Source organism: Anopheles arabiensis, chromosome 2 (genome assembly GCF_016920715.1).
Source record: "Anopheles arabiensis isolate DONGOLA chromosome 2, AaraD3, whole genome shotgun sequence".
Taxonomy (NCBI): Eukaryota; Metazoa; Arthropoda; class Insecta; order Diptera; family Culicidae; genus Anopheles; species Anopheles arabiensis.
This window is the reverse complement of record NC_053517.1, coordinates 103102917-103127975: the sequence shown is the minus strand read 5'-3', so window position 1 is coordinate 103127975 and position 25059 is coordinate 103102917. Positions and strand designations below refer to the sequence as shown.

At 43.0% G+C, this 25059-nt stretch overlaps 1 protein-coding gene across 6 annotated transcripts in view; it reads right to left on the bottom strand.

Annotated features, from left to right (window-relative positions):
- Positions 1 to 24383, bottom strand: part of LOC120897022 (feline leukemia virus subgroup C receptor-related protein 2) — a 38109-nt gene extending 13726 nt beyond the window's left edge. Inside the window, exons 1-6 of one of the 6 annotated variants that reach the window (XM_040301624.1) lie at positions 23883 to 24383; positions 22948 to 23812; positions 12068 to 13244; positions 11360 to 11474; positions 8222 to 8324; positions 6042 to 6266 (exon numbers count right to left, since the gene is read on the bottom strand). In XM_040301624.1, coding sequence (XP_040157558.1) covers positions 6042 to 6266; positions 8222 to 8324; positions 11360 to 11474; positions 12068 to 12209 — 585 coding nt within the window. In that variant the 5' untranslated portion in view covers positions 12210 to 13244; positions 22948 to 23812; positions 23883 to 24383. Of the gene's footprint in view, positions 1 to 6041; positions 6267 to 8221; positions 8325 to 11359; positions 11475 to 12067; positions 13245 to 22947 lie in introns of all 6 variants that reach the window. The other 5 variants (XM_040301625.1, XM_040301627.1, XM_040301623.1 and 2 more) reach the window with 5 other exon arrangements.
- Between the last annotated feature and the right edge of the window lie 676 nt (positions 24384 to 25059).

The window sequence follows — 25059 nt, the reverse complement described above, 5'->3', positions numbered from 1 at the left end:
TTCAAATTACACTCAAAAATCTGATATCCATCTAGCATTGTGGAAGAATTGTCAAATAAATTGTATTCTTTTACGCAGGACAACACTTCAAACCTGCAATATAAATCAAATGCATAGTAATTGTGATAGTGGTTCTCCAAATGTAATTGCTTAAATTTCCGGTAGATGGCATCAGTTGGAAGTCTGCTTGCAACACCTTATTCAACTAATACTAAATAGCTTAAGCTTATTGTTCTACACTTTATCACTGTTTTTAAGAGGATTTTAGAAATTTCACATCCTCAATATGGCACCCAACGTCTGCTCCGCCTTTCTTTTCTTAAATCCACATGTTGAACAACCGTTTCAACTGTGATCAAAAGTGATAAATTTCTCATCACTTCTCAAGCTTTCATCCTTTTACAGCCTCATATCTATTGATACGGCCGTGATTGGCAATCCGTGGTCTAAAAATGGATCCTATAAGCTGACTCTGGCCCTCCTTACGCTCCCTCGATGAGCTATTTGTTGCACACGCACAAGCCCCAACGCTTTCCAGCAATTCGCCAGCAATGCCATCGGCACGCATAATCATCCACCATCCGTAGCAACGCGGTACAATCACGCGTACGCAGCGATAAATCAGCTTTCGCCTCATCCGCTCACATTATCCCGCTCATAATATCCTTATTGAATCGGAACCGATGGTGCTTCAAAGCCGGCAAGCTACCAGACAGGCCTGCTCTTGTGCTTATTATGCTGCAGCGTACACACAGACACATATGGCGGCTGGTTTGGTGATATGAATGGCGTGAACAAGCATCACGATTTCGACTCATCCGCCGGGTGTGCCTGAAGATGACGCTGATTGGTTTCGGGCGGGCGAAAGAACAAAAAACGGGGCCAACACCGACCGTGGTGCCGTTGCTGTGGTGTAATCCGGTGGCTTGGCGTATCTTGGGCGGTGTCAAGCCCCGAAAAAGCAGAATTCACTCGTCAGGGGAGCATAATTAGTGTGATGCGCATGGGATGAGAGTGAGTGATTTGCTGGAAGATGGTGCTTTGTGCTTTATTATGCGCACAGTTTATGGTGTGTATGACTAAGGGGGGAGTAAATTAAAGGTTGGTTCATAATGGAACACATCGAATAATTCTTATGAGTAAAAGACTCTTATTCTTATGAATAAAGAACGACGAATTATAAAAAAAAAATATTCTTAACTTAAATACAGCCTTTTTAATTACTCCATAGGAATAATGAGGCAATTTATAATCAACTCCATCAAACGCAAGACATCGGTAAATATTTCTTCAACGGCAATTTCACGATCAAAGAAAACCATTTAAAACATGATTCTATTCCGAAGGACACAGCGTAAATCTGCGCCTCTTCTGTGTCTTCAGATTTATTCAGCTTTATTTTCGTACCGAACGCTTAAAACACATGCCACCGCAAGCAGGGCAGAAAATCAATTTTCTATCGCCTCTGGCACGTGCAAATGAAATTCAATTTTCCGCTGCAAATCGATTACCGTGCTTGGGGCTTTCGCCCTGAAAAACCCGCCACTTTCTCGGGAAAACATGTGCGAAACCCGTGCGGATTTGGTGTGAATCTTCGCGGGCTCATTTTTTTGTCCTTCTTCGAGAAGCATTTCTCCGAATCTAGCTCACCGCGAACCAGCCCCACCAAGGCGGAAGGCCCCTTGAATGGATGGACGAGAATTGTAGGATCATCAAATTAGCATAAAAGCCGCTTCCGCAGCATGATTATACGTTCTTCGCTGTTACGTGCAATCACACCACGTACGCGCTCTGGTTTCGGTGCTGCTCACCGTTAGTGACAGTCATAATTTTGCCACTGGGTCACCAGCACGAGTGTTCGCGAAAATGCGGGTAAAATGATGTTTGCACCCATCTCTTCAGTGTGTCTCTTAAGGATTCCGTAGCCCGTTTTCTCACGCTCAGTGAAAGTAACGCCCTCACTATCGTGATCGAAGAAGATTACGACCAAGTGGATGTGTATGTGTGTGTTTGTGTGTTGTGGCGCTAACAGTTCGGCGAATTGGTGGCTTTAATGAAGTTTTCTGTGGTTTTGTCTTGATAGAAGAGGAGGCGTGGGCGTTTTATTAGCGAGCAGGATATTGCCTTTTAGCTGACTTAATCACACGCCGACACACATCCGGTAGAGTGCTTCGGGGGTTTCAAGTTTTGGTAAAGTGACAGACGGAAAGCGAAAAACACACTCCGAGGTGGATTAATCCGACAAAGAGTAGGTAACGCAAGATAGTGGCTTTATGCTTTTGGTTAAGACTACAACCACATGGTAAAGTTGCGTAAAATAGCTCAATAAATCTTTCATTAATAAAATAGGACGATCTGGTTCAAAGTTTATTTGCTGAAGGAGCCAAAATAAACACATTAATTTATCTTCTGAAAAGCTTAAGCAATTCTTATATTTATTCATAAATTCATAATAATCTACTATTCATAATATACTACTAGTTGATAGTATAAAGGTAGTTTTTTCCATAAAAGCGCATAGATTTCTGCAATATGATGTGTTAAAATGCTTTTTTATGTTAAACAGGCAGCTTGCATACTTTTAGGCTCTTAATAAGCATAAATGGGTTCAATCCCCAAATAGACCGCGCCACCATACGTAGGACTGACTATCCTCCTATTGGGGGGAAACAATTAGTCACTGAAAGTCAAGCCCACAAGTGGGTACAGGCAGGCCTTGACCGACATCGGTTGTTGAGCCAAAGAAGAAGAAGAAAAAGAATAAGCAGAAAATGTAGCATAAATATACACAAAATCGTTTCAAACGATATCCAAAACAAGCTTTCAATGAATGGTCTTATTTTAAAATAAACCATCTTCCATTTATATACTCATCAACAACATCAACTTTCGACCCGCGCCGAAATCAAACAAAAAGCAGCCCGATAATCATCACGCCTCCACGCCGCCTAATGATGGTTGATTTACATCTTTTCCGTGTTGTCATGAGCCAAAGGGAAAAACAAGCATCAATTCTTGAGCTATGAAGAGCTACCATAGACCCAGTTTTCTGATGTGCTCTCATTATACGTCCAATTTGTCGAATTATGCTCACCGTTCAACGTTGGGCGGGAACGAATCCCACTGCATATGAACGCCGTTCTGTTTTTTCTAGCTCTCTTTTTATTCATTCACACTTCTCAACTCGTTCTTTCGCTGAGAGGTTGAAGGAAAAGTTGAACGATTAAAGGGATCCCTTCATTATTGCACGCAAACATTAGCTGTTGTAGTGCTTCTGGGAACAGTACTTGTGTACATCGCTCCTCAGATCGGAAACTAAATCAGAGCTTCTCCATCGCATAGTATGCGACTTTCCGCCCTTTTTTTGTTCTAGCTCTAGTAAAGCAGTAGATAATGAAAATGAAGCATCACTTCTGTTCAAACTTCTTCTACGATCAACAACTTTCCCTTGGCTGCTGGGGGTGCCTCACTTTTTGTGTGTTATATTTTTATCTCTACCATCCACCAGCAACAGCAATCACCCATCGTGGTCGAGGGTTGGGTCAGAGGGCGGCCAGAATGCCTTCCCATTTTCTGCACCCATCTCATCCCGTGAGACTGATTGGCTTTGGCAGACGAAACTGATGACTGCTCGCTTCCGAGCCGAGCCGGATCGAGTGAAGGAACCTCGCACACAAGCCATCGATGATAGACTACGTAAAGAATGGAAGTTTATGCTCGGACGGAATGCTGTCGGACGGAACACAAGGACAAGGAGAAAGAAAAGGAATTTTCCTGCAGCGTAATTTTCCTTTCAATCCCCGTTCGGGCCGACCTCAGCGAGATAGCATTTTCACTCGATTGAACAACCGATTTTTCATCGTTTACTAGCACATCGAAGGAAATGGGATTTTCTAGGATGTGAGGAAATGGGATAGGAAGGGCGTATTTGTGGAAACGAAAATGATGACGATCATAATGACGATTGGGGACAGGAGTGGTGGTTGAAAAATTGTAGAAAAAATCAGCAAAATGAGGGCAAAAGAAATCAGGACAGTGAATAAAAAATAATTAGTAGCAAAGCAAATTGATCTCATTCGTCCGGCGTGACTTGCACCATCTGGATAGGGCGAACGGGACGAACGGATAATTTATTTATTGCGTCAATAATAATATAATGCATCGTTTTCTGTTGCTGTACGCAATGTATCTTACCGAAACGAAACAAAGCACAATGGATACGCGAATGGTTAAGGGAACAAAAAAAAAAGCGATTCAGTTTTGAATATCTAATGAAACGGGTCCATCACGGAAACGGGTCCATGGCACAATCGATGCAAAAGTATGGAGAAAGCCAGTGGAGTGCATTAAAATCAATGCTAATTACGTTACAATATCGTTTTACACAGGCCTGCATTGTTATAATGAACAGAGCAGCTAAAAGAAAAGGAAACTTTGGCCAAAGAGTGCACTAAAAGCTTTTTAATTGCCACAATGCTTGGCTGTTCCCAAAGCTGTTTTGTTCGTTTTCATTGGCGTTTCAATGAAATCCAATTAAAAGTGCAATTTGAGTGCATTTTGGGGGAAATATAATACACTTGTAGTTGCTTTCATTGTTGTGTTCGCTTCATTATTTTGTTGCATAAGCTTGAAGCGCAGCAAAAACTGACTGTCAGCGGAATATTTGGTTTCCAATTGGTTTCATAGTGTTAAATATTGCATACTTTTAGGGGTTTATTACGAGTAGGCCTAACGAAACATATAATTATTCCAATTTTTTAGTGACAAGAAAAGCCAACCAAACCCCTCACACCATCTTTTAAAAGACACTCAGTGCTGCACACCACAAAACAACGCGCCACAGCTGCATTTAATTGTCTTTCAAATATATATATATATTGTCTGTGTCACCATTTGCTACCCTCGTTCGCCAATTTTCACATATGCTCTGTGTTCGTTTTTTCCCCTTCTTTTCACAGTGCTTTCCGTTTCTATTGTGCTGTGTTATTTTTATTTTCATTTAAAATTGCGTTCCACAAAACTTTTTTTCTTATTATTATTTATCCTTTGCTAAAAAAAACTCTCCCATTTCTATCCGTACGTTTCGGTTGGAACAGCGCTCGTCTAAGGCTCACCCAACGATACAAGAAGTTTATGCAAGCTTTTCACAAAACGTGCATATATCTGTGCTGGATCGGCTTTTGTGTTGCGCGTCCTTACCATCTCCCTTTTTTGCACGCCGCACTCCTAACGATAGGATCTAAGAGGCGGATAATTGCTTTTCACACCCACCAAACAGGACTCGGGGTAAGATCGTACGCGCCCGTACGAGACGCCTTCGACAGCTTCATCGAAACCACCGAACGACACCACTGAAAATGCGGCACCACCGGAAGCGAACTGAAAAGAGGTCCATTTTCCAGAAGTGGAGACACTTTGCAGCGCTCTTGAACACAACGCGGCTAAGCCGTGCGTTTTGGAGCTGGAAAGTTTCGAAACGTCCCTTTTCCCACGTCCACCACGGGTCGGTTCGGCGCGGGTCCCAAAGTGCCAAAGACTATGCCTTCAGTCTTTTGGAAATGATTTATCTTACGTGCTCTCCGCGTGTCGGTTGTGGTTTGGGCTTTCGCGCGCAACACAGATTATCGTTTTATCAACTTTGTGTGCCCCAAAGTTAAGCGCTTCGGAGTAGCGTGATGTGGCTTATTTCCACTATGCAAGACACATTTTAATGGTTGATGGTTTCTAATAAAATAAGAAGCTTGAGGATTCGTGCTCAGGCGAGCAATAACGAAAAAAAAGAAAAAAAAAAGGATACGATACGCGTGCAGTCAGTTGCATCGGTGTGTGACCAAATGGAGAAAGTTTTTCGACAAATTTTCGGGGAAAACTGGGAAGGAAGGATTTAGCTGAAAGCTTACGAGGAAAAAGCTTGCTTGTAAATATGGGTGCCTCCGAGGCAGTTGGACGCTACCAAAAGTTCATTAGCTTGGGCAGACTGTTGTGGTTTAGACTGTTGCAATAATCCTCCTTGAAAGCACTGCTGAATGCCCACCACTTACCTGATTACCAAACACGCCGATGCTGCAGGCCGACGACACCTGATCCGGTCCGAACCAGACGGCCGCTACCTTGGCCGGCAGCGACAGGATAAACACCTGCGAGGCAGCCACTATCGACTGGCCGACGAAGCCCACCCAGAACAGGTCCGGGCTGACGGAGAAACACTTGACCCAGGCACCGATACACGTACCGAGCACACCGCTGATGGCAGCAATTCGTAGTCCCTGGAAAAGAAAGGAAAAACTCCGGTGAAATGAAATGCTTCAACTGAACTAGCAGCAGCAACAGCAATTGGTGCCGACGTGGACGTTTGTCTTTTCGATTCGGTAGGCAAATTTTCCTTACTCCTATTAGTTAGAACTGCGGAAATGGAAAGGATTTACATAGTTACAGCTGTAATAATTCCCGTTACGTCGGCACAATTGTGGCACTGCGGTATGTTGCGTTACGAAAAAGACAGATGTGAATAATTATCATTTTAATAAGAATTCGTTGTAAAAGTACATTGAATGTAACCTTCTGTTGAATTGAAAAAGCTTGTACAATCTCGTCTAATGCTGCGTATAGGAAATAATTAAGAAAAACTTGTCGAGGACATTCTTTGGAATCTATAATTTATGTATAATTCTACACAAAAAGGACCTTATATATTTTCATTTCACAATAATTCACCCACTGTGCACACAAATTCATATTCCGACCACAGCTGCAATGAAAAATGCTTGCCGGCGTGGATTTTTTCCTTCTCCGGCATACAACAGCTCTGCGGTAAGCAGAACATTGTACCCTGCAAAAACGTCGCTTTCCCTCATGTGGCCTCGTGGAGCTCGAGTACGTAGAATAAAAAGTCCAACCTGTTCCGCTCGGTCCATTCAGCATGATTTCAATAGTAACCGCACTTGTCTGAAACTTCTGGGGCTTGCACTGAAATGTAAAAACTACACAAAACCGGCACGGGCAAGCGAGGTTTAAACAAATAACTCTACCATCGAACAGAGGAAGAATGGCCCACGCAGACACACTGTCCTGCTCACTCACTGGGAGACAGATGTTATCTCATTAAAATAAATGAGGAAACAGTTCCTCCAGGACAGTGCAAGTGGCGGCTGTCAGCCAGTCGCAACGCAAACGGGTGTAAGTGTGAGTGTCTAGGTTTAGTTTCTAGATATGCTAGGTAGCTTTGGGTGGGGTGGTGTTACTGGTTGTAAAGCAAAGTGTTTGCAGCACACGGTATGCATTTATTTGCATTCGACATTTCGACCGGCAGATAAGCAGCGTGAGGGACACTGTGCGGAAAGCATTCAGTGCTGCCGAATGGTAGTGATATTGATACGAGATACAGGAAGGACCGCGTTGTCCGACAATGTAGGCAGAAGATAAGTTTCCTTTCGACAATTCCGGCGGAAATGGGAACATTGCGTGGAATGCGGACTACAGACATATTTTAGCTGATGCTGTTTGACTGTTTTGGATTGCAATTTGGAACTCTGTTAGCTTTAAAATTTGAGAAATATTATAATCTAGTATTTTGATTTAACTCTACGTACTGATTATCTATAATAAAGCCTTTTGAAGGGTTTGAATGTTAATATAAAATCATTGAAATGAAGCTTTTGAATGTTTTTGTCCAAAACAAAACACAATTTTCCATTTAAATAATCTCATAAAAAGCATCCTAACCGCTCCGATTGCTCGAATTTAATTAACGCGCCAACCTCAACGCAACCTCATCCATACGGTTTCGTAAAAGTTCTAATTGAAAATGCATGTTATGGTGCTTTCAACCCCGAAAAATTCAAACCTCATCAGCTACCATCATCAGCATCATCGCTGCAGCGGTAACGTGTAACAGGAAAACAAATTTTCTCCTTCATTGGTTGGTGCATGCAGCATGTTCACGAGAATGCTGCTCCATAATTGATTTCGCGGAATTGTAACGCACAGGCGTAGGGAGCAGTGGGAACGATGGAACGGTTTCAATATAAAACTATTCCACCCAATACCCGAATAACGAAGCGGAGCCGCATTACCCCGGCTCTCCATTAAGCTATTTGCATGCCTAATAAAAGTGTAATAAAATTTAAACCACTCTCGGCTGTTTGGGCACATCAAATGTACCGTGCCGCCAGTGCAGAATGGTGGATGATTTGATGCTGGAGTGGGTGCAACAACAACTTACCAATTTATCCAGAATCCAGCTGGCCGGAAAGATGAGCGGAATGTACAGGATCATGAATATCATCGACGTCCAGTCGACCCAGGTGCTGGTGATGTTGTAGTATCTGTTTCGGAGGGCGTTCCATTGCATTTCCAGGTTTTGCAAGGTGCAGGTGACAAATGTGTCCAAAGTTTCGTGTCCAAGATTTGCGTGCGGTGGTCCACATTCCGTTGCGGTTACACGTCAGCCATCAGGTGGGCGCAAATGAAACGGACAAAGCCGACATTAGTAATTACATTTGCATGGTTTGCTGTGGGTATATATGTGGATGTTATGGTTTTTCGTTCACCGTTCACCGGCAGGATTATAGAGTTTTAATTAAAAACCGCACGTCTGTGGCTGGAATGCGTGCAAAGGTCATCTAGAGGAGAATGCCATTATTTCCCGTTTACCATTAGCTCCAGTAATACATCGTGCTCTGCGGGAAGTCAACTCTCCACCGTCCCTTAATCTGATTTATAAAGCGGGTCACAGGGAATGACAATCCAGTTAACTGAAGTAGTCATGGCAATGTTAAATGGGCATCGATTGAGAGGGGCCGGTTCGATTGGTACTGATCCGGTGGAAAATTGCTTCATAAATCGAGTTTCATCGAACCAACCGTCGTGCTGTCCGGGGTGGAATGCTACGCAACCCGGTAAACAAAAACCCAAGCTCATATATTTATTATTATTATTTATTAATCTTATTTACCCCGTATCCCGTCGACGACTCCCGTTCCGATGATAACCCCGGCTTCCGTTTAAAACGACCGGTAGGGTCGTTTGATGTGTGCGATAGTGACCTTAAAATTGGTTTTGCCTGTGCGTGTCCAACCAACTGAAGGGAAGGGACTGAACCGAACGCCATGCAATCAGTGTTTGCGCGAAAGTTATTGCCCGACCAGCCCGATGACCTTTCCGGTATCCGGCTAACGGAAATAGAACCGTCTAAACCCGTTTTCTACTATCGTGTGCAGCTGTGGGAGGGCTTAGAGTCGATGGGCTAATTAGAGAGCTGCTCATAAAGACGATTAAATTTGCTCTATCGGTGAATTACATGAATTGATTAAATGGCATAATCGTTTTTATTAAGTTTTCATTCGAAACTGGGTTTCACGCAATTTAAAGACCATCTTAATCGAAATCGGGAGCCGATGCAATAATCATTTAATAGATTTAAATTGATTAACCAATAACTTATCTTTTATTACTGGATTATTTTGATCATTATACTAAAAAAACCCTTTAATCGATTAACACTTTGACCGCCAGCCTGACGTCACAGTTTTTGAGTGAGCACGTAGCGCATGGCAAGAGAGCGATGAGAGCGACAGTTTCTCGGGCCATTGTTATCACTCTTTTGTTTCATTGCGATAAGCGGCGTAGCACATGTCGTTCTCGTTCTCTCTTTCCTACCTCATTCGTTCTCAAGAGAATCACTGAGCGTCAGATACAAAGCTGAGTGGTGTGCAAAGCCGTCATACGAAATCATATGACGCGGCGCTTAAAGTGTTAACAAAGTCCCAAAAGGATAAACACAATGTATACCACTCTTGCTTTCATTACATCCTTGCATACATTTAGGCGCATGCAAATAGACGCAAATTGTTTGAAATTCCGTCTCTGCGATTTGAATAAACATATTTTCAGCAAACTTTAACATCAAATAGGATCATCGTTAAACAGTTAACCTTAAACAGAAATGGCAAACAATTCTGTACCGGCAAAACGGTATGATAAACGACGCTCATCCCTTTTCTCATCCTTTGCCTTTGTGCCTTATGGTGTTTGTCGTTTCAAAGCAAATCTATTAAACTGGAATGTGAATTATTCTCACCGTTTGCTTGTGTGTTCGCAAACCATGACCCTCCTCATACCTAGAACCAACCCGATTGTTGTTGTTCCCTTTTCCAATCCGCTTCCGGCAACACGTGCAAGCTATTTGCGCTCCACCCACCAATTCTTCGGCTGCTCCATTCCTAATTCGTGTGTAAATGTTATTCTGCTTGGCACGATCCGATAGATCGAAGCATAAAAAACACATTTTTCCTTTCGAAAATTTTGAAATAAAAAAAAGAAAAGAGAACCGATTGTGACCCTACACCCTACGTGAGCAGGGATAGTTCAGTGCGGAGATACAACAAGGGTCCAATACCAAGACCGGTCGGCTGAAGCTGAAAGGTGAATTTTCACAGCACACTTTTCACCTCGGAAAAGAAACGCCAATTTCGTTGGTGTCGCACACCGGTGTGAAGCTTTTATTTAAAATTCCTTCTCACGTTCGAAAGCTTATCTTTTAACGCGACCAAACACCCTGTTCTGTATACGTTTTTTATTCTTTTTCTTGCTTATTTTTCATCCTCTTTTGGAAGTGCGAAACCACTCACCCAAGCGCGTCTTAAGATAGCACCGGCAGATGTGTCGCTTGATCATTGCAATCGAAACCCATCATGGGTGACGGTCCCGTTCCCGGAGGACACCTTTGCCATTTCCCATAGATACTATCAAGGTTTGAAGTAGCTTTTTCTATTTGGTTTGGATGTTTGCTGTGTTTGTTGTTTGCCTTTTTCCCCAAAACCAGTTTTCCTATTCCACGCGGAACAGAACGCGATCGAGGTGCTTTTCCGTCAGCTTCAACTTGGGAAAAGCATCCCAAAGGGGAGTATGTGTTGGTATTTGGAAAAGGGCAATCTTGAGGTTTTTTTTGTAAAGCGAAAAGGTAAACATTATATGGTTTCCGACTCCTCGTTCACTCGTTGACATAGTAAGACGATGCTCAAGCAAACTTCCACGCGAGGGTCAACCATTCACCGATGGGAACGCCTGGTACTTTGTACTTGTTCTGCTCGATGGCTGGGAAGAATATCTTCGCTCCTCCGGTGGATGAGGTGGATAAATCTCAAGCGTCTTCAGGCGCGCTGGAATTGCGAGTGAATAACCCACACAAACGAACCAACAAAACTAAAAGAACTATCTGCTTCTTTACACAGGAGTCCACATTGTCGAAAAGGGAAGTGGCTCCCCGAACAAGGCTAACGAAGCTGAGGCAGGGAAATATCTTTTTAAAGGTCAGCTTCGAAACGGGAACGGTCGATATTGCTTGCTTTGCTTCACTTACCGCTGCACGATATTTGCGATGATACTGTACTGGATCCACTGCAGCGCATTCGAGGCGGAATACATCACGAAGATGGCCAGCACCAGCCAGCGCCGGCTGTACATCCGGAACTCACCTGCGAAGGGGCAGTTAAACGGGGGAAGTGGAAGCATTACTTTAACGACCTTCTGACATCTGGCGTTGACTTTGGTTTGTAGTATGTGTGCATGGGCATGTGTGTGACTTATGGAATGAACGTGATAATGCTGCAAACGATGAATGGTCCGCCAATGTTAGTTTATATTCGTTCGGTTTGTTATCCTTTTTGATCGCGTATTTCCACAAACTCACTTACGGATGTGTTTGGATGCTGCAATGTGCAAGAACAATAAAATATTCTCATATCCACCACGAGGGACCTGTAGTGTCTTTCGGGAGTATTGAATTCAAATTGATGGTAGCAATAAGCAATGAAAACACTTCGCGTGATTCCCCAAATGGAACTGATTGAAGGTATGAAAATAACAATGATTTGGCGACAAATAAGTAAAAGCATACAGCTATTTATGTGGATTGATTTGCTTGCTTTACCATATTCAATTTAGACCTTTTACACTGACTGATTTTACAACCACTCCCAAGACGAGCTCACCGTGTAACATCTCTACTTTCAGAAACTGCATCAAATAAATCGTAAAATATCAGAGCTAAGAGAAAACCAAAACATACCCGCTGGTAGGGCCGGTTTGTCGAGTGTCGCATTCGATCCATTAGTTGCCGGCGGTTTGATCAGATCCGACGACTTGCTGCCCGGCATGTACGCGTCAGCGACGACCGTCACTTCCGGCACGTTGGAATGCTTCAGATCCATTGCGAAATGCGGCGAAAAGGGAAGGCTTCCCGACGATGATGATGATGACTTCTTACTTATCAAAACTTTTGCCCCCGATTTGTCTCTTACTCTCTCTTTCTCTCTCTTGATCTCTTAACACTATGGCTTTTTATTTTATTTTTTTTCGGTGGATAAGTTTAGCCTTACGCCATACGTTGTTCTGTTCGTTGAGCTTCAGTTTTATAAACTGCCAACTCGTGACCTCTCTCTTTTGTATCGATATCCGTTCGTAGCGGCTCTGGTGTGCGGTAGACAGGTTTTGCAAGAGCAATATTAAAAGTAGTAGTAAGGTACTGGATTTATTGTCATGTTACATTTCGTTATAAAAACGTTTTCTTCGCGCCTTTCTTCACCACTCCTCTTACACACTCCCAGTTTGAGCACCAGTTTCCGCAACGGAATGTGTCTTTTATTGTGCGATGCTTAATACATCTTTTTCGTGCGAATTAAATCGAACCACGTTTCCGCATTTGCTGCTCTTCGTACTCATTGGCACACGTATCCGTTTTCCGCAATCAATATCTTCTTCAGCCTTATCGATCCATCCCACGGCTGGGCGTTGGGAATAATATTCACGCCTCGCCGCGCTATATGGGCCGCGCAATTTACACCGTTGCAACCCCGGAGCCGGCTTATTAATAATGAAACAAATCTATTGATTTGTATCCCTCGTTGCGCCGGTTCTGCAGGCACCTCGTTAGGTGGGCTGTTTGTACGTCGAGCGTCTCGAAGTACGGTAGAGCATGCTCGCGTGCAAGAGTTTGCCGGTGCTAATCCTCGTAATGCGCCGGTACCACGGGTAGAGCCGGGATTCTATTTTTGGAAGCTGCAGTCTGAGTGACGAGGTGATGTTTTCAATTCGGTGGAAAGTGCTCGCTGCATTTAGCCTGCAAAATGAACTCCCTGAGGGTGGGATTTGGAAGAGGAGTGCTGCAGGTCTGCTAATGGATTTGCCTCTCGGTGGTGCAAAGAGGTGATGCTGGTTTACAGGATGCAAAGTAGATTACTCAACGTCTGTAAAGGAAGAGAGTACACAAAGCAATTGCTTGTTAGAGACTGATTTTGGGACAACAGGATGTGAGGTTGAGTTGGGAAGATCAGGGCAAAAATGATGAAAAAAATGTTTATTTTTATAAATTACACAATACCCTCTAAAGTTTTCCAAATAAAAATTCATGATTATCTTTTTGTAATAATTGTCATAAATTTTATATCCTGGTCACGGCACCAAATGTGTAAAACATCTGAAGCATATTTTAGTAAACAAATAGGTATATTTTTCACAAATTGTTATAATGTTAATAAAACCGTTTCATACAAAGACAAGAATACACAGCATCACTGTTTCATTCGGAAGCTTATCACAAAATCAGTTTTCAAGCGCCATGATCACGATTAAGCCTTGGACTGCCATTTCTTCACCCAAAGTACGAAGTAATAAATCCTTTTCGCTTGCTTAAACTGCAGCCAACAATTGCGAACATCGTAACATAATCCTTACGAAACAGCGCGGAAAAACTGCAATACCCAAAGTAACTAAACCCCGGAAAACTTCATGCTATCCTACGTTCGAGCAACGGTCGCGATATTCCCCCGGTGAAGACTACTTCCGTTATCACCGATGCCCGGTCTCACGTAAACAGATATTTTATACTTTTCTAGATTGTCCCTTTACAATGACTGTTGAGCAATTTGTGTTCTTCCTTCCTGTCAGGGAAAAAACACCTTTCGTAATAAGGCTCCTTTTTCGACACATATAAAAAAGAACAGCCCAAAAAGTGTAATGTTGCACGCTTCACAACGCCGCTGCCGTTGCTGCTACCCGACCATTAGTGTCGCTGTAATTTGAGCAATCGCGTGGCACGTGTCCCACCATTCGCAAGTGCAATTGCTTTCACGTGATCCGTTTGCGAAAGAAGCCCAATGGTAAACGTTTTAAGGGTTTGTGCTTGCCTTGTGCACCGTAACTCGATTACACACACACAAGCAGTACGCGAGCCAATTTCCCGTGCAGCACCGTGCCATAATTACAACGAACGATAGTGCATTTTTTAACGATGATAAGTATTTTTGGGGGCACCCCAAATTCTAGCTGTACGCGCGACGTGCGGGCTACTTTTTTTGTGATAAACTCTCTCCCACCATGGTGCAACCGCTCTGCATGGTGTGAAGGAAAAATCTAATGAAATTGTCATCACGTCTTGGCTGTTTTAGTGCCGTGCGCTGTCAACAGCTGTGTCGTTGAAGGATATTTGTCTTCGGTTGAGCATCTAGAGCGCAACTTCTTACACAAGACCACGACTCGTTGCAACTATTAGTAGAAGACATTGCTGCCCTGGCCCTTCCCGGTGTGACCAGAGAAGTGAAAGTTTTTCAATTTTAAATCAAATAAGAACTTTGGCTTTTCTTTGTACAAAAAAAAAAACCGTAGCTACTGTTAGTCTGTCGAAAAATGTCTAGAGGGTGCCCTCCTATTTTTGGGTGCAACTTTTGGATGAGGAGCAAACAAACCGCGCCTTCACGACTTGCTAGCGTGATTCCAGTCGGTCACTTGGTATGGTTTAGAGTCAACAATGCTCAACAATGCTTAGATTTAGCTTCTTGGCAAAGAACAAGAGCAAACAGAAGTAAAGAACGTTAAAGTATGAATCAGCTTTTTGGGAAACGAAAGTTATTGTCCCACTTAGCACTTTGTAACTTTAGCGATAGACACCGATCATCTGGCTCCTATGAATGCAAAGATATAAGTGCGATAAGAGTAACAAATATTAAATCTCCCCTTTAAGATAAAAGTAAAATATGGTACGATACAGAGCGTACTACGTGCCAGTGTCGCTTTCAAGTCTCCCGATAGCGGTATATAATATCAATTAAACGTTTATGGGAGACCAGCGCTTCAATCCGCCACAAGGTAACGAAAGTGATAAGGGGAATCGCGCGTTTCTATCTCCAAAGTGAAACACAGCAATTGTAGGAGTGAGAATGTAACATTACGTTGGAATTTTTAGAATCAAATGGTTGAAGATCAGCACAAACGATGTACTATAGATGCAAGTTTATGTTTGCTATGAAATTCCACACCAAAGGGCTCCCAGTTTCTATTGCTACACCGTGACAAAATCATTGTGTGCGTGGCTTAGCGGGGTTGAAGTGATAAGATGTGAAGGTTTATGATGTGCAACGGTTGCACTAGCGTTAAAATATGCTTCACGAAGGGTTTGTAAAAATGAATTTTGGAGAAGGTTTTGGGGAGTAAAAAATTGTTATAAAATGCAAAATAAATGAATTTTACTTCAGATATCCCTCGCTCACTGACATTTCAAGTGAGCGTAAAAATGAATAGGGAAATTTTGCTTTTTTGACAACAAATATTCAACTTTTGAAACTCAATTAGCACAAGTGGTCTCTAATCCAACGCATAATTTAAACAGTCTAGCTATTATGCTAAAGAAATCGTTGAACATGTTGTCAAAGCGACAGCAAACATTCTTAACCCACACAGCATCTCTGGTCTCTCACCGAAAATTCACGAAAATCCTCAAAAACATCACTTTCAGGCCCGGCAAAATAATGTTATTTTCAAATTAGCTCACCATTCTCCCTGCTACACTCAGCCATCGGCTTTCCTCGCCCATACTTTCTTGAGAAACTTTGTTTTCTTCCTCGCTAGAGTGCCTTTTTGCACTATTTATCACCGCACCGGTAACGACGACGATCGTTGGTATCAAGCACCGCATTTAAATTGCAATCGCCACAGCACACAACAAGTAAGAAAACGCATGAATTTGTTTTCGACTCATTCCTGTTAAATATTCCACCCGATGAAGATGATTCCCAAGACACAACTATCCATCACACAGGAAATAATACTTCCCAAAGAGTACGACGCTTTCTAAATCAAACCAATTCTATTCAAAGTATCACAAACATTGGGAAGATTAATCGTGGATGGTTTGTGGGAGTGATTTGTGTTTCTGTTATTGTTCACTTCCGCATCGAAATCGTATTCATCCACACACACACACACTCACACACACAAAGTCCTTCTTGCCTTAGTTAGCAAGCGCTTCTTGACGCGCCCCTGCGGCGTCCCCACTGTTCAGGAGCACATTTTCGGCTGCAGCTGGCAACTTTAAGGCAACGGAGCAAGTGTGCTTCAACGATGCGAGTGAGCTTCGCCACCACATTTCCTTGGCATAGTTTATTGGAAAGTTGAAACGCGAGCAGGACGTTCTAACCGCAAGAGCCCGCTCTTCTTCTTTGTGGTTGGATAAAGAGGAGAAAAAAAACACAAACCGCCAACCAAACGTCCTCGTCCCCCACTTGGCAGGCACTGTTGAATAGCTACTTTTCATTCTGTTTTTTTTTCTATCTCTCCTACCACTTTTCACAAATAAGGCTTGTTTGTGGGTATACTTTTGCGTGGCAAAAATCCTTCACGAAGATTGCTTTTGATCTTGCGTTGCTTCGTCCAGCTTTTCTTCAGACGCTATCCAAGCGTCTCCACTGAGGATGATCGAAGGATGGTTTCGGCCATGGTTGGCAGCTTCCCGCAGCTAGCAGCGTATCATCTTTTGTGTGGAGATAATCTTCACACTAACTATGCTGTTTAAAAATGCAAAAATGATTTTTTTTAGAACGGATGCTACCCTGTTTTGCTTAAACATTCTTTCCTGGGACGAAACGAGATTGTACATTCTATTTGATACGAGCGTATTCTAGACAAGTTCTGCCAGGAATGCAAATTTTCTTTCTTTTTTCGAGCAAAAGAAAAAGTAAACTGATTCGTCTATTTCCTAGCAAAACCAAATTAACACCATTGTTCACGCTCCATTCTTAATTATGATCCGTTTTAAATCAAATCGCCTCCATGGTATAATATTTATTTCCCAATGGATAGCTGCCTTGCTCTCGTACTCTTCGTCGGCCCAACCGACCAACACACACACAGAGCGCATGAGAAATGATCGACAAATACGGCAGAAAGCAAGTGGAAAGCTCTTGCACAAAGCAATCAGCTCGCACAGAAACAAGTTTTCCACTTGTGTCCCACAGGAAAGACAGAACGAATTACATTTCATTTTTCATCCCGCAAGATCTCAGCTCCGCACGGGCTACGGTTAACGTTTCCGCTTGGTTCACTGTGCTCCAACGATCGATGGCAGTGGCACGGGAGGCCTTTCCGTAGCAAGATTTATTTACTGTTCGTAACCTTTCCCTTGTGCGAGGAAGATAGGAAAAAGTTTTGTGTTTTGTCCTTGAGACTTCTACCATTCGTTGCTCCTTGTCGTTGTACTAAATATAGCGTTGAAAAATTGTTCTTTGTAATGTAATTTTAATGATGATTAAATAAACGACGGCTGAAATGGCTGAGCTGCTCTGAACTATCTTCAGATGTTGACTGATTTTCCATGTAACTTGATTGAGTTTGATTGATTCATGCTCACCGAGTAACAATGTCACAAACTCATAAAATTTGTTTTCCTTTCAACCATTCATGCCGGTTTTCTCTTTCTCTCCTTTGTACTACTCTTTTGCGAAGAAGCTCTCCTTTTATCGCTTGATTTATTCACGGTCATGCTTTTGAACGCTGTGCAACGTGGAACCCGAAAAATAATGGTCACAGTTTCGCGGTATTTATGCGAAGTAGGGGCACCAAACTTGTGCGATGGTTTCAAAATATTAGCATAACAAGCTGTAACCAGACCACTTCAAACGTTTGCTGACGTCAATGAGAGCAGTTCGAACACTCTCTGCTTCTTTTCACTCATCCCCTGAGTGTATTGTTCTGAATAAACACAGGAAAAGCGATTTAATGTTGTAAACTCGCTGTCCCTGTAGGCACGGCGCCGATGCAAAACGGCCGGAAGAGTATTACAGAAAAGCCAAATTGCTATCCATGCTGTCTGTAAAAAAAAAACAAACAAACATTCTCTCGCTTTTCATTATTGCATTGCAGACTGTACAATCCCGGCCTTTGACATGCCTTTGTATGCAATCGTTTTAATTAAGTTGATTTACGTAGAATTACGCTGTAGTGAAAGGATTTCAACACATTTCAAAGGATTTTAAGATAAATAAGGGGACATAATACACAAACAGAGCTTTATCTCCAATTCTTGGAAGCTGCCATTAAGCTTGTGATGATAATGACATTCGCTTAATTCGCCAATGCAGCCTGCTTTATTGAAAGATAAATAGTAGAATCGCATTTAAATTAAAATCCTTAAAATTCAATTTATACGCCTGAAGTTATGCAATTAATTATACAGCTTGAGTTCAATTCCAGGACTTTAATTGGATATTAAGCAAATCAGACACATCAGGCACATCAGATTGAAAAAAATGTGTGAAAGAACATTATGAGTGATGAAAATTATGATAAATTTAAATTTCCACCTACCAGCTGTAGCTGTATTCAGAAATAATTAAAAATATTAGAAGAGCTCTAGCGAAACTCAATTATGTTCACAGCCCCTACCTACCAAACAGACCTACCTCAACCTAAATTCAATTTATTATGATTCTTCTGCAAAAGCATACCTTCGCACGGGTCTACATAAAGTTTCACGATTTGAATGACAGTGATTATGGTTGTGTCAAACTTGCAAACTCTATCGTCTCTAAACGGGCAAACGATATTGCTACAACATTTAAACAACAAACGCAAATCGGTGTCATTTCCCTTTCGATTAAAATTCCTAAAGAGACGGACAGACAGGAGTATAGCTTATTGTACCGTACCGATCCACCTTAAGGCTCACTGTTGTCATTGTGCACTGTCTTCCCCAGTGTGAGGGTTTGTTTTGGGGCGAAACTTCTGAAACTGACAGTCCCAACAGTCGCACACGGTCTCGCGGCAAATGATGATGCCAATGGCAAAGCGGGTCTGTCATAAAAATGCCAACACTGAAGCGATCGTTTCGCGAACCGTTTCCGCTGTGCAGTGGAAATGGAGCGAAAATTAATAATACTCTTGCCCTTGCTGGTTCACGGCTGGCTGCGGGATTTGTGAACGTCCCGGGCTAGTTGATGCCCAGCCTAGCAGCCTCTGCTTACATTTTATGCCTCTCAGCACGAACGACTGGTGATCGATGGTGAAGCCCGGTTTGTGTGTTTGACTCTCAGTTGTTTTACTGCTTTTTTGCCAATTTGTTTTGTCAAAAATTTAGATCAACCTTCCGCTGACGCGGTGCAAATATCCTGTCAAAGCACCAATATCCTGAAAACGACCACCCTGGGGTCCGTGGCTTTCTTCTTGGTGACAACAATCACTTGGCGATGGCGGTGTAAATATAATCCAAAAAATAATGGCCCCATCCACGAGCCAACGGAGAAAACCGCTGGACGAAGAACAATTTGCAATTTGTAATTTATCACCGTTTTACGTTCTGCAAACACCTTCCACGGGAAAATACGTCCTTACCTTGATGGACCCAGGCAGCGCACGCCAAAGCTGGCTAAATTATTGATTTAGGCTATTTTTCATTACATTCCCGTTGCGATAGCGCGGAAGAAAAATTCATTTTATCGGATTGTTATTCTTGAGTGATAAATGAATGTTTTGTGCTGTAGGTGATCGGCCTCCGGCGAGGTTGCAGGTTGGTGGAAAAGTTCATGCGGAATTTTGTTTGTTTTCTTTTCCTTTAAAATTTAACGTCCCGTTGTCGTGTTAACGTCCCGCTTGGTGAGTAATTACTTTTCCGCCTGTTTGCTATCCCATATAATCACGTGCGTGTGTGTGTGTATGTGCCTGTAACGAGCCTTGCAAAAAGATAAATTGTGCCAAATTTTGTTGTAATCGTAAATTAAACAGTCGGGCAATAAAGCCAACGAGCGCACTTTATAGGATGATTTAAAGTTTTTTTTTGCTCTGTCTTGCCCTCCCCACAGCATCACAATTGTGGCTATAAAATGCCATTGCTATGCTTCCTGTGTAATGGAAATTGTACCGAAAGTTTGCGGAAGGTGTTGGCGATTGACATTCCTGGACTGGAAATGGAAGCAAGTGCAGAGTGGAGGGCGTAAGTTTCGAAATTATTTCACCTAGACCTTGAATGGTTCTGTATGTATGTCTGAGTGTGTGTGCGAGGGGTGCTATGCTGCCCTTGTGATTTGTTCTCTTCCCTCCCCCTTCCCCTTGGGAAAGTCGTAATCGGAGAGCGCACCATAAAATGGTCTGATTACGGTACGCCCGATTATCTGTGCGGGGTAATCCAACGAATTGAAACCAATTGGTCGTGGTCGTGTTTGTTGGTACAGTCTACCGTACGGTAAGGGGTGAGAGTAAAGCGTACTGATATGAACGTGAACAAAGGGGTGAATCGAGGGAAGCCGGTATGATTCAAGCACTGTGGGAAGTGGAAGCAATGCCAGAGATTATACACCAAGCAGCAGCAGAAATCGGCTAGGATTTGCCCGTTTTATATATCCTACAGCTCTTAAACAATGGTTTTATCTCAATTCTCGTTTCAATGTTTTCCCTGTGCTGGTGGATTAGGGCTTAGAAGCTAAAGCAGTCTCGTATTAAATTAATGTCACCCGTTTAAGGTGAATAACGCTGGCAAACAGAGGCAACGAGCTTTCAAACGACTCAATTGCAATTCATTTGCTACTATTTCTTTATATAATGCTGTCGCAGCTGATATCAATATGCATAAGCTAACCAGCAGCTGTCATCAATGATTGACACTGCACGCGAATGCACATTTGCATGCAACAAAGTGGCAATGATGGTCTCTCTAATTGAAAAGCGAATGCTGATGACAATGTCATGTGCTCAGTTGCTTTTAATGTGCCAATAATGACAAACATTACATATAATTTCGCCTAAAAGCTTCCAGCATACTTGCGTGTTTGAATTGATGTATGCCGCTAGTCATAGAGAATCGTTTTTTATGCCTTAAAACCAACAGAGAATGCTGTCAGAAAAACAGCAGAGTGAAATTGAGATTTATTTTTAGCCTTTCCCAAAACAAATCGATTCCACCCGGCTCGGAGGACATGCTGCTGCTGTTGCTGCTGCTGCTGCTGCTCGGCCGCCGATCAAGACCGCAATGTCACGTACATTGTCACGGTTAAAGATCGATTACGGCTAGCGAACACCCCAATACCAAATGGATGATTGGTAAATGCATCTTGTGTTGAAGCTTTTTCTCATTGCTCTGTAACCACAATGTACAGCGTGGGGATTGATGGGGATAACTGGGTGGTTGGGATAAAATCAGATACAAAACAGTCACGCGCGTGCACTTGTGCCGACGGGTGCATTGGTATTAATTAAACCGACCAGGACGATCTGTTTATGGTATAATTGAAAACATGTGTTTGAAAATAACGCTGTTGGTTGAATTTTACAGCAGAAGACTTATCTTTCTGCTTGTGCAAATCTTCTTACGCTAGCAAGCGACATCACTTTAGCTTGTAAAATACCGGTGCTTTAATCTTTTCCTCAAACAGAGCAACCTGCCTTACCCATAATTTGAAAATTGTTCCTAATGCGATACACAAACGGTCGCAAGATGGCCTCGGCTAGCCATCCCATTACTTATTAAATCATTGCTGTTACGGTCACAGCTTCTTGTGCCTCCTACGTCTCCTACGCAGTGTCCATCAGTGGAAGTGATTCATGACCCGTTCATGATCAGCATGATTTGACTAGAAGAAGCCGACGATGAAAACAAAACGCACACACAGGGGAAGCTTTGTCTGTGACACAGAGCTCGTGATAGCTGCTGCAAATGGTATTCACACCGCAACGGTCTAGTGGTGCTGTTAGATTGTGAATCTAAATTGTTTTCATGCCGTGATTGCATTTCGCTAGGGGCAATTTGAAGGTATCCGGTAGTTGTGCAGCGGGTTTGTGAGAGTTTAAGTGAATCTTGTTAGTACTATTTTCCAATTGGAAGTTTGGAAATAAATCGTAATTTTCTAGTTCCATTAAAAAGCGAAGACTTTGGCAATGAAATAACAATAAATCATCATCATCAATAACACGTTAAGCTTTCTCATCCACTAGTAAACTGCCTATATCTGTGAAAGTACTAGAATAAGTGAAACATACGAGGAGTTCCCAGCATGTGTCCGTTAGAATATAAACAACACGGCTTTTGTGATTTACACAATACACCATTACGTTGCGGAAAATCCCCTTTCCTTTATTCAATAACGAATGCCTACAGTGAGGAACACCAATTACACTAACAAAACGCTTTCAAAGACACACAGATTACATGAATTTTATGTAATACCATACTTTAGGTTATTAAATTCGAAACTTTGCTAATAATCTTTCAAAATTCTTGACAGAAATATTTATCTTTTTTGTAGTTCAAGAGTTTAGACAATTTAGACATAACTTGGCTTATTTTTAGTATCCAAATTGGATTTTCAGTAATCCAATGTTTTAATAAAATATATTCCTTTGTGTAAAGTATCTTTAGTAATTATTTATAAATTACTATTTTCGTTTCTATTCCGCCATGAGAAGATTTAGGAAATTATGTACTCGATATACAAATACAAAATACAATTAATAAACTTGTACATTGCTAAGCTCATAGTGTGATCTAACGATTCTGTGTAAGCTTACAAATACAAATACAACCCTCTTCTACAAACAACACCAGCCATAAACCTGTACAAACTCCCATTACCAACAATCCCCTTGTCTAATGGCTTGCTAGAACTACTTTTGTTTTCATTACTCAAAACTTACATCGAAACGGTACGCCGTCACACACATACGCCTTGCACGAAAGCCAAAACCCAAAAACCGCAAAGCTCTTCCACGGCGGCAGACAGGTGAGAGATGCAGGGACCACACTACACGTTCGGGTGGGATTCACCCAGGTGAACCGGTTCACCCTGTTCCAACGGCAGTCCGACCGGCTAGCTTCTGTGTGCGCGGGTTTGTTTTTGTTTTGTGTTTTTCGGTGCGTGCCTTTAGCCCGCTCGTAGCACGCAACTGAACCGCGTGGCTGAACCGCACACACACACACACACGCACGCTTAAACACAGCTACTCAATATCAAACAAATACACTATTGCACAGCCAGGGTTATTCACTTCCGCACGCTTTTGTTGCACGATCACGCGTACTTGAAGGGCCGACAGCACACTTTAACCCTCCGCGGAGCGGCACTAGAGCAATAGCCCTAATCAGTATCAGCAGCGCCGACTTGGCGAGGGATAGAGCCGGGGGAAGATAGGAGGGAGCGGTCTACTCCACAGCTGATGGTAATTGTTGCGGAATCATTCGATTCCGATATTGCGCTTATCAGCGTTACCACAGCCCGACGGCCCGCTGATGTGCGGCTGTCGCGATGGGCTTAGTTGATGAGTGCGTAAATGAAGTAATCGGTGGCGATTGGCCCCGTATTAAACGCCGTCGCACATCCACCAAGCACTGTTAACGCCGACGGGAAAGGTCACGTCAAAGTTTCGCTAAGCTGAATGAGCAACTTATTCAAATTCAAACACACAAACACCGTGCTTAGAAATCACTGTAAAGAATTGTAGAACAGATCACAATGCACTTGGCACCTCTGCGGTTCTGTTGTGGAACTGAAACGACAAAACACTTCACTATCTGTCACATCGAGTACTGGAGTGTGTGCTTTCGCTTTTCAAAGCTTAACCGTTTACATTACCTGCCTCGATTGTGTGTGTGTTTGTGTTACAAGGTGCTTTAGCCCGTCCTACACACAACAACCACACGCAGCAGGTGCAATTTTATTGCAACAAATTTTCAATCGTCAAACCGCTGACACACACGCAATTAGAAGAAGAAGACAAAAAAAAAACACTTTTAATAGCGCACAAACAGACTGATACACCCGGCCCGGTGGACACGTTTTGCTTGTAGCAGAGTAGGGGAAGATATAAAACACCGCGCGGACCAATACAAATGCTCAAGCACGTGCGCACCGGTTGACCGTTCGAAGGCGACTGAGTCGTTCGCCGCTGGATTTCCAATTTCCAAACACGCTGATGGCACAACAACCGGTGGTAACCCTTTTTCGGAACGGACGGACGGAAATCCCTCAACCGAGCCGGGGAAGTACACTGGCTACACACCCTCCGGTATTCGAACGGCCTTGCTGCTTTGGCTGCTAAACCGAACTGAACGAAGGCAAACAGTCGAATGCTGGGCCCGTTCGGTGTACGGTTCGTTCTTATCACACGCCGAGAGTCGATACCCGAGAGTTGTTCTAAAACCGGGGGTACGGCACACCGTGGATTCACTTGCTCATCTCACGCCTCACTCCCCATCTGTTGAAGGCTGAGCGACCGCTTTGTGAGTGTAATCAACAGGACTCGAGGAAATCTCTCTTAAATAAATATACAAAAAATATAGACACAAGCGGAAGAAAGGCTTCTCCTCTTTAGGAGCTTTGTTTCGTCACAGCATCACTTGAAACACTCATTTTCTACTCACTACAGTGAGCAAGCCGTGCAGACGGACTGCCGTCTGCTAACCGGTTCACAACAAAACCGCCCGCAGGGTATGCAATCTGCGTAACAGCACGCTCACGTTTCACTTTGGGTGCGTAGGAAAAATCAAATTAAAACCCGTTTTTCACCAAATTAAAGCCACTCTAAAACGTGCATCTTGATGCACACTGCACCGAACACGGAAGCTGGTATCAAAAGTGACTGAGATTATGTGTACGAAACCGCTTCATGCTGCGTACGGACCATGCGCAGCTCTCGATGCAGCGCTCTCGTCGGGCCATCGACCATGGTGGCGAATTTGTGGCGTATCTTTGTCGTCTGACTCACCGTTCGAGCCGCTCGACCTGTCACGTGTTTATTCGGGAACAGCAA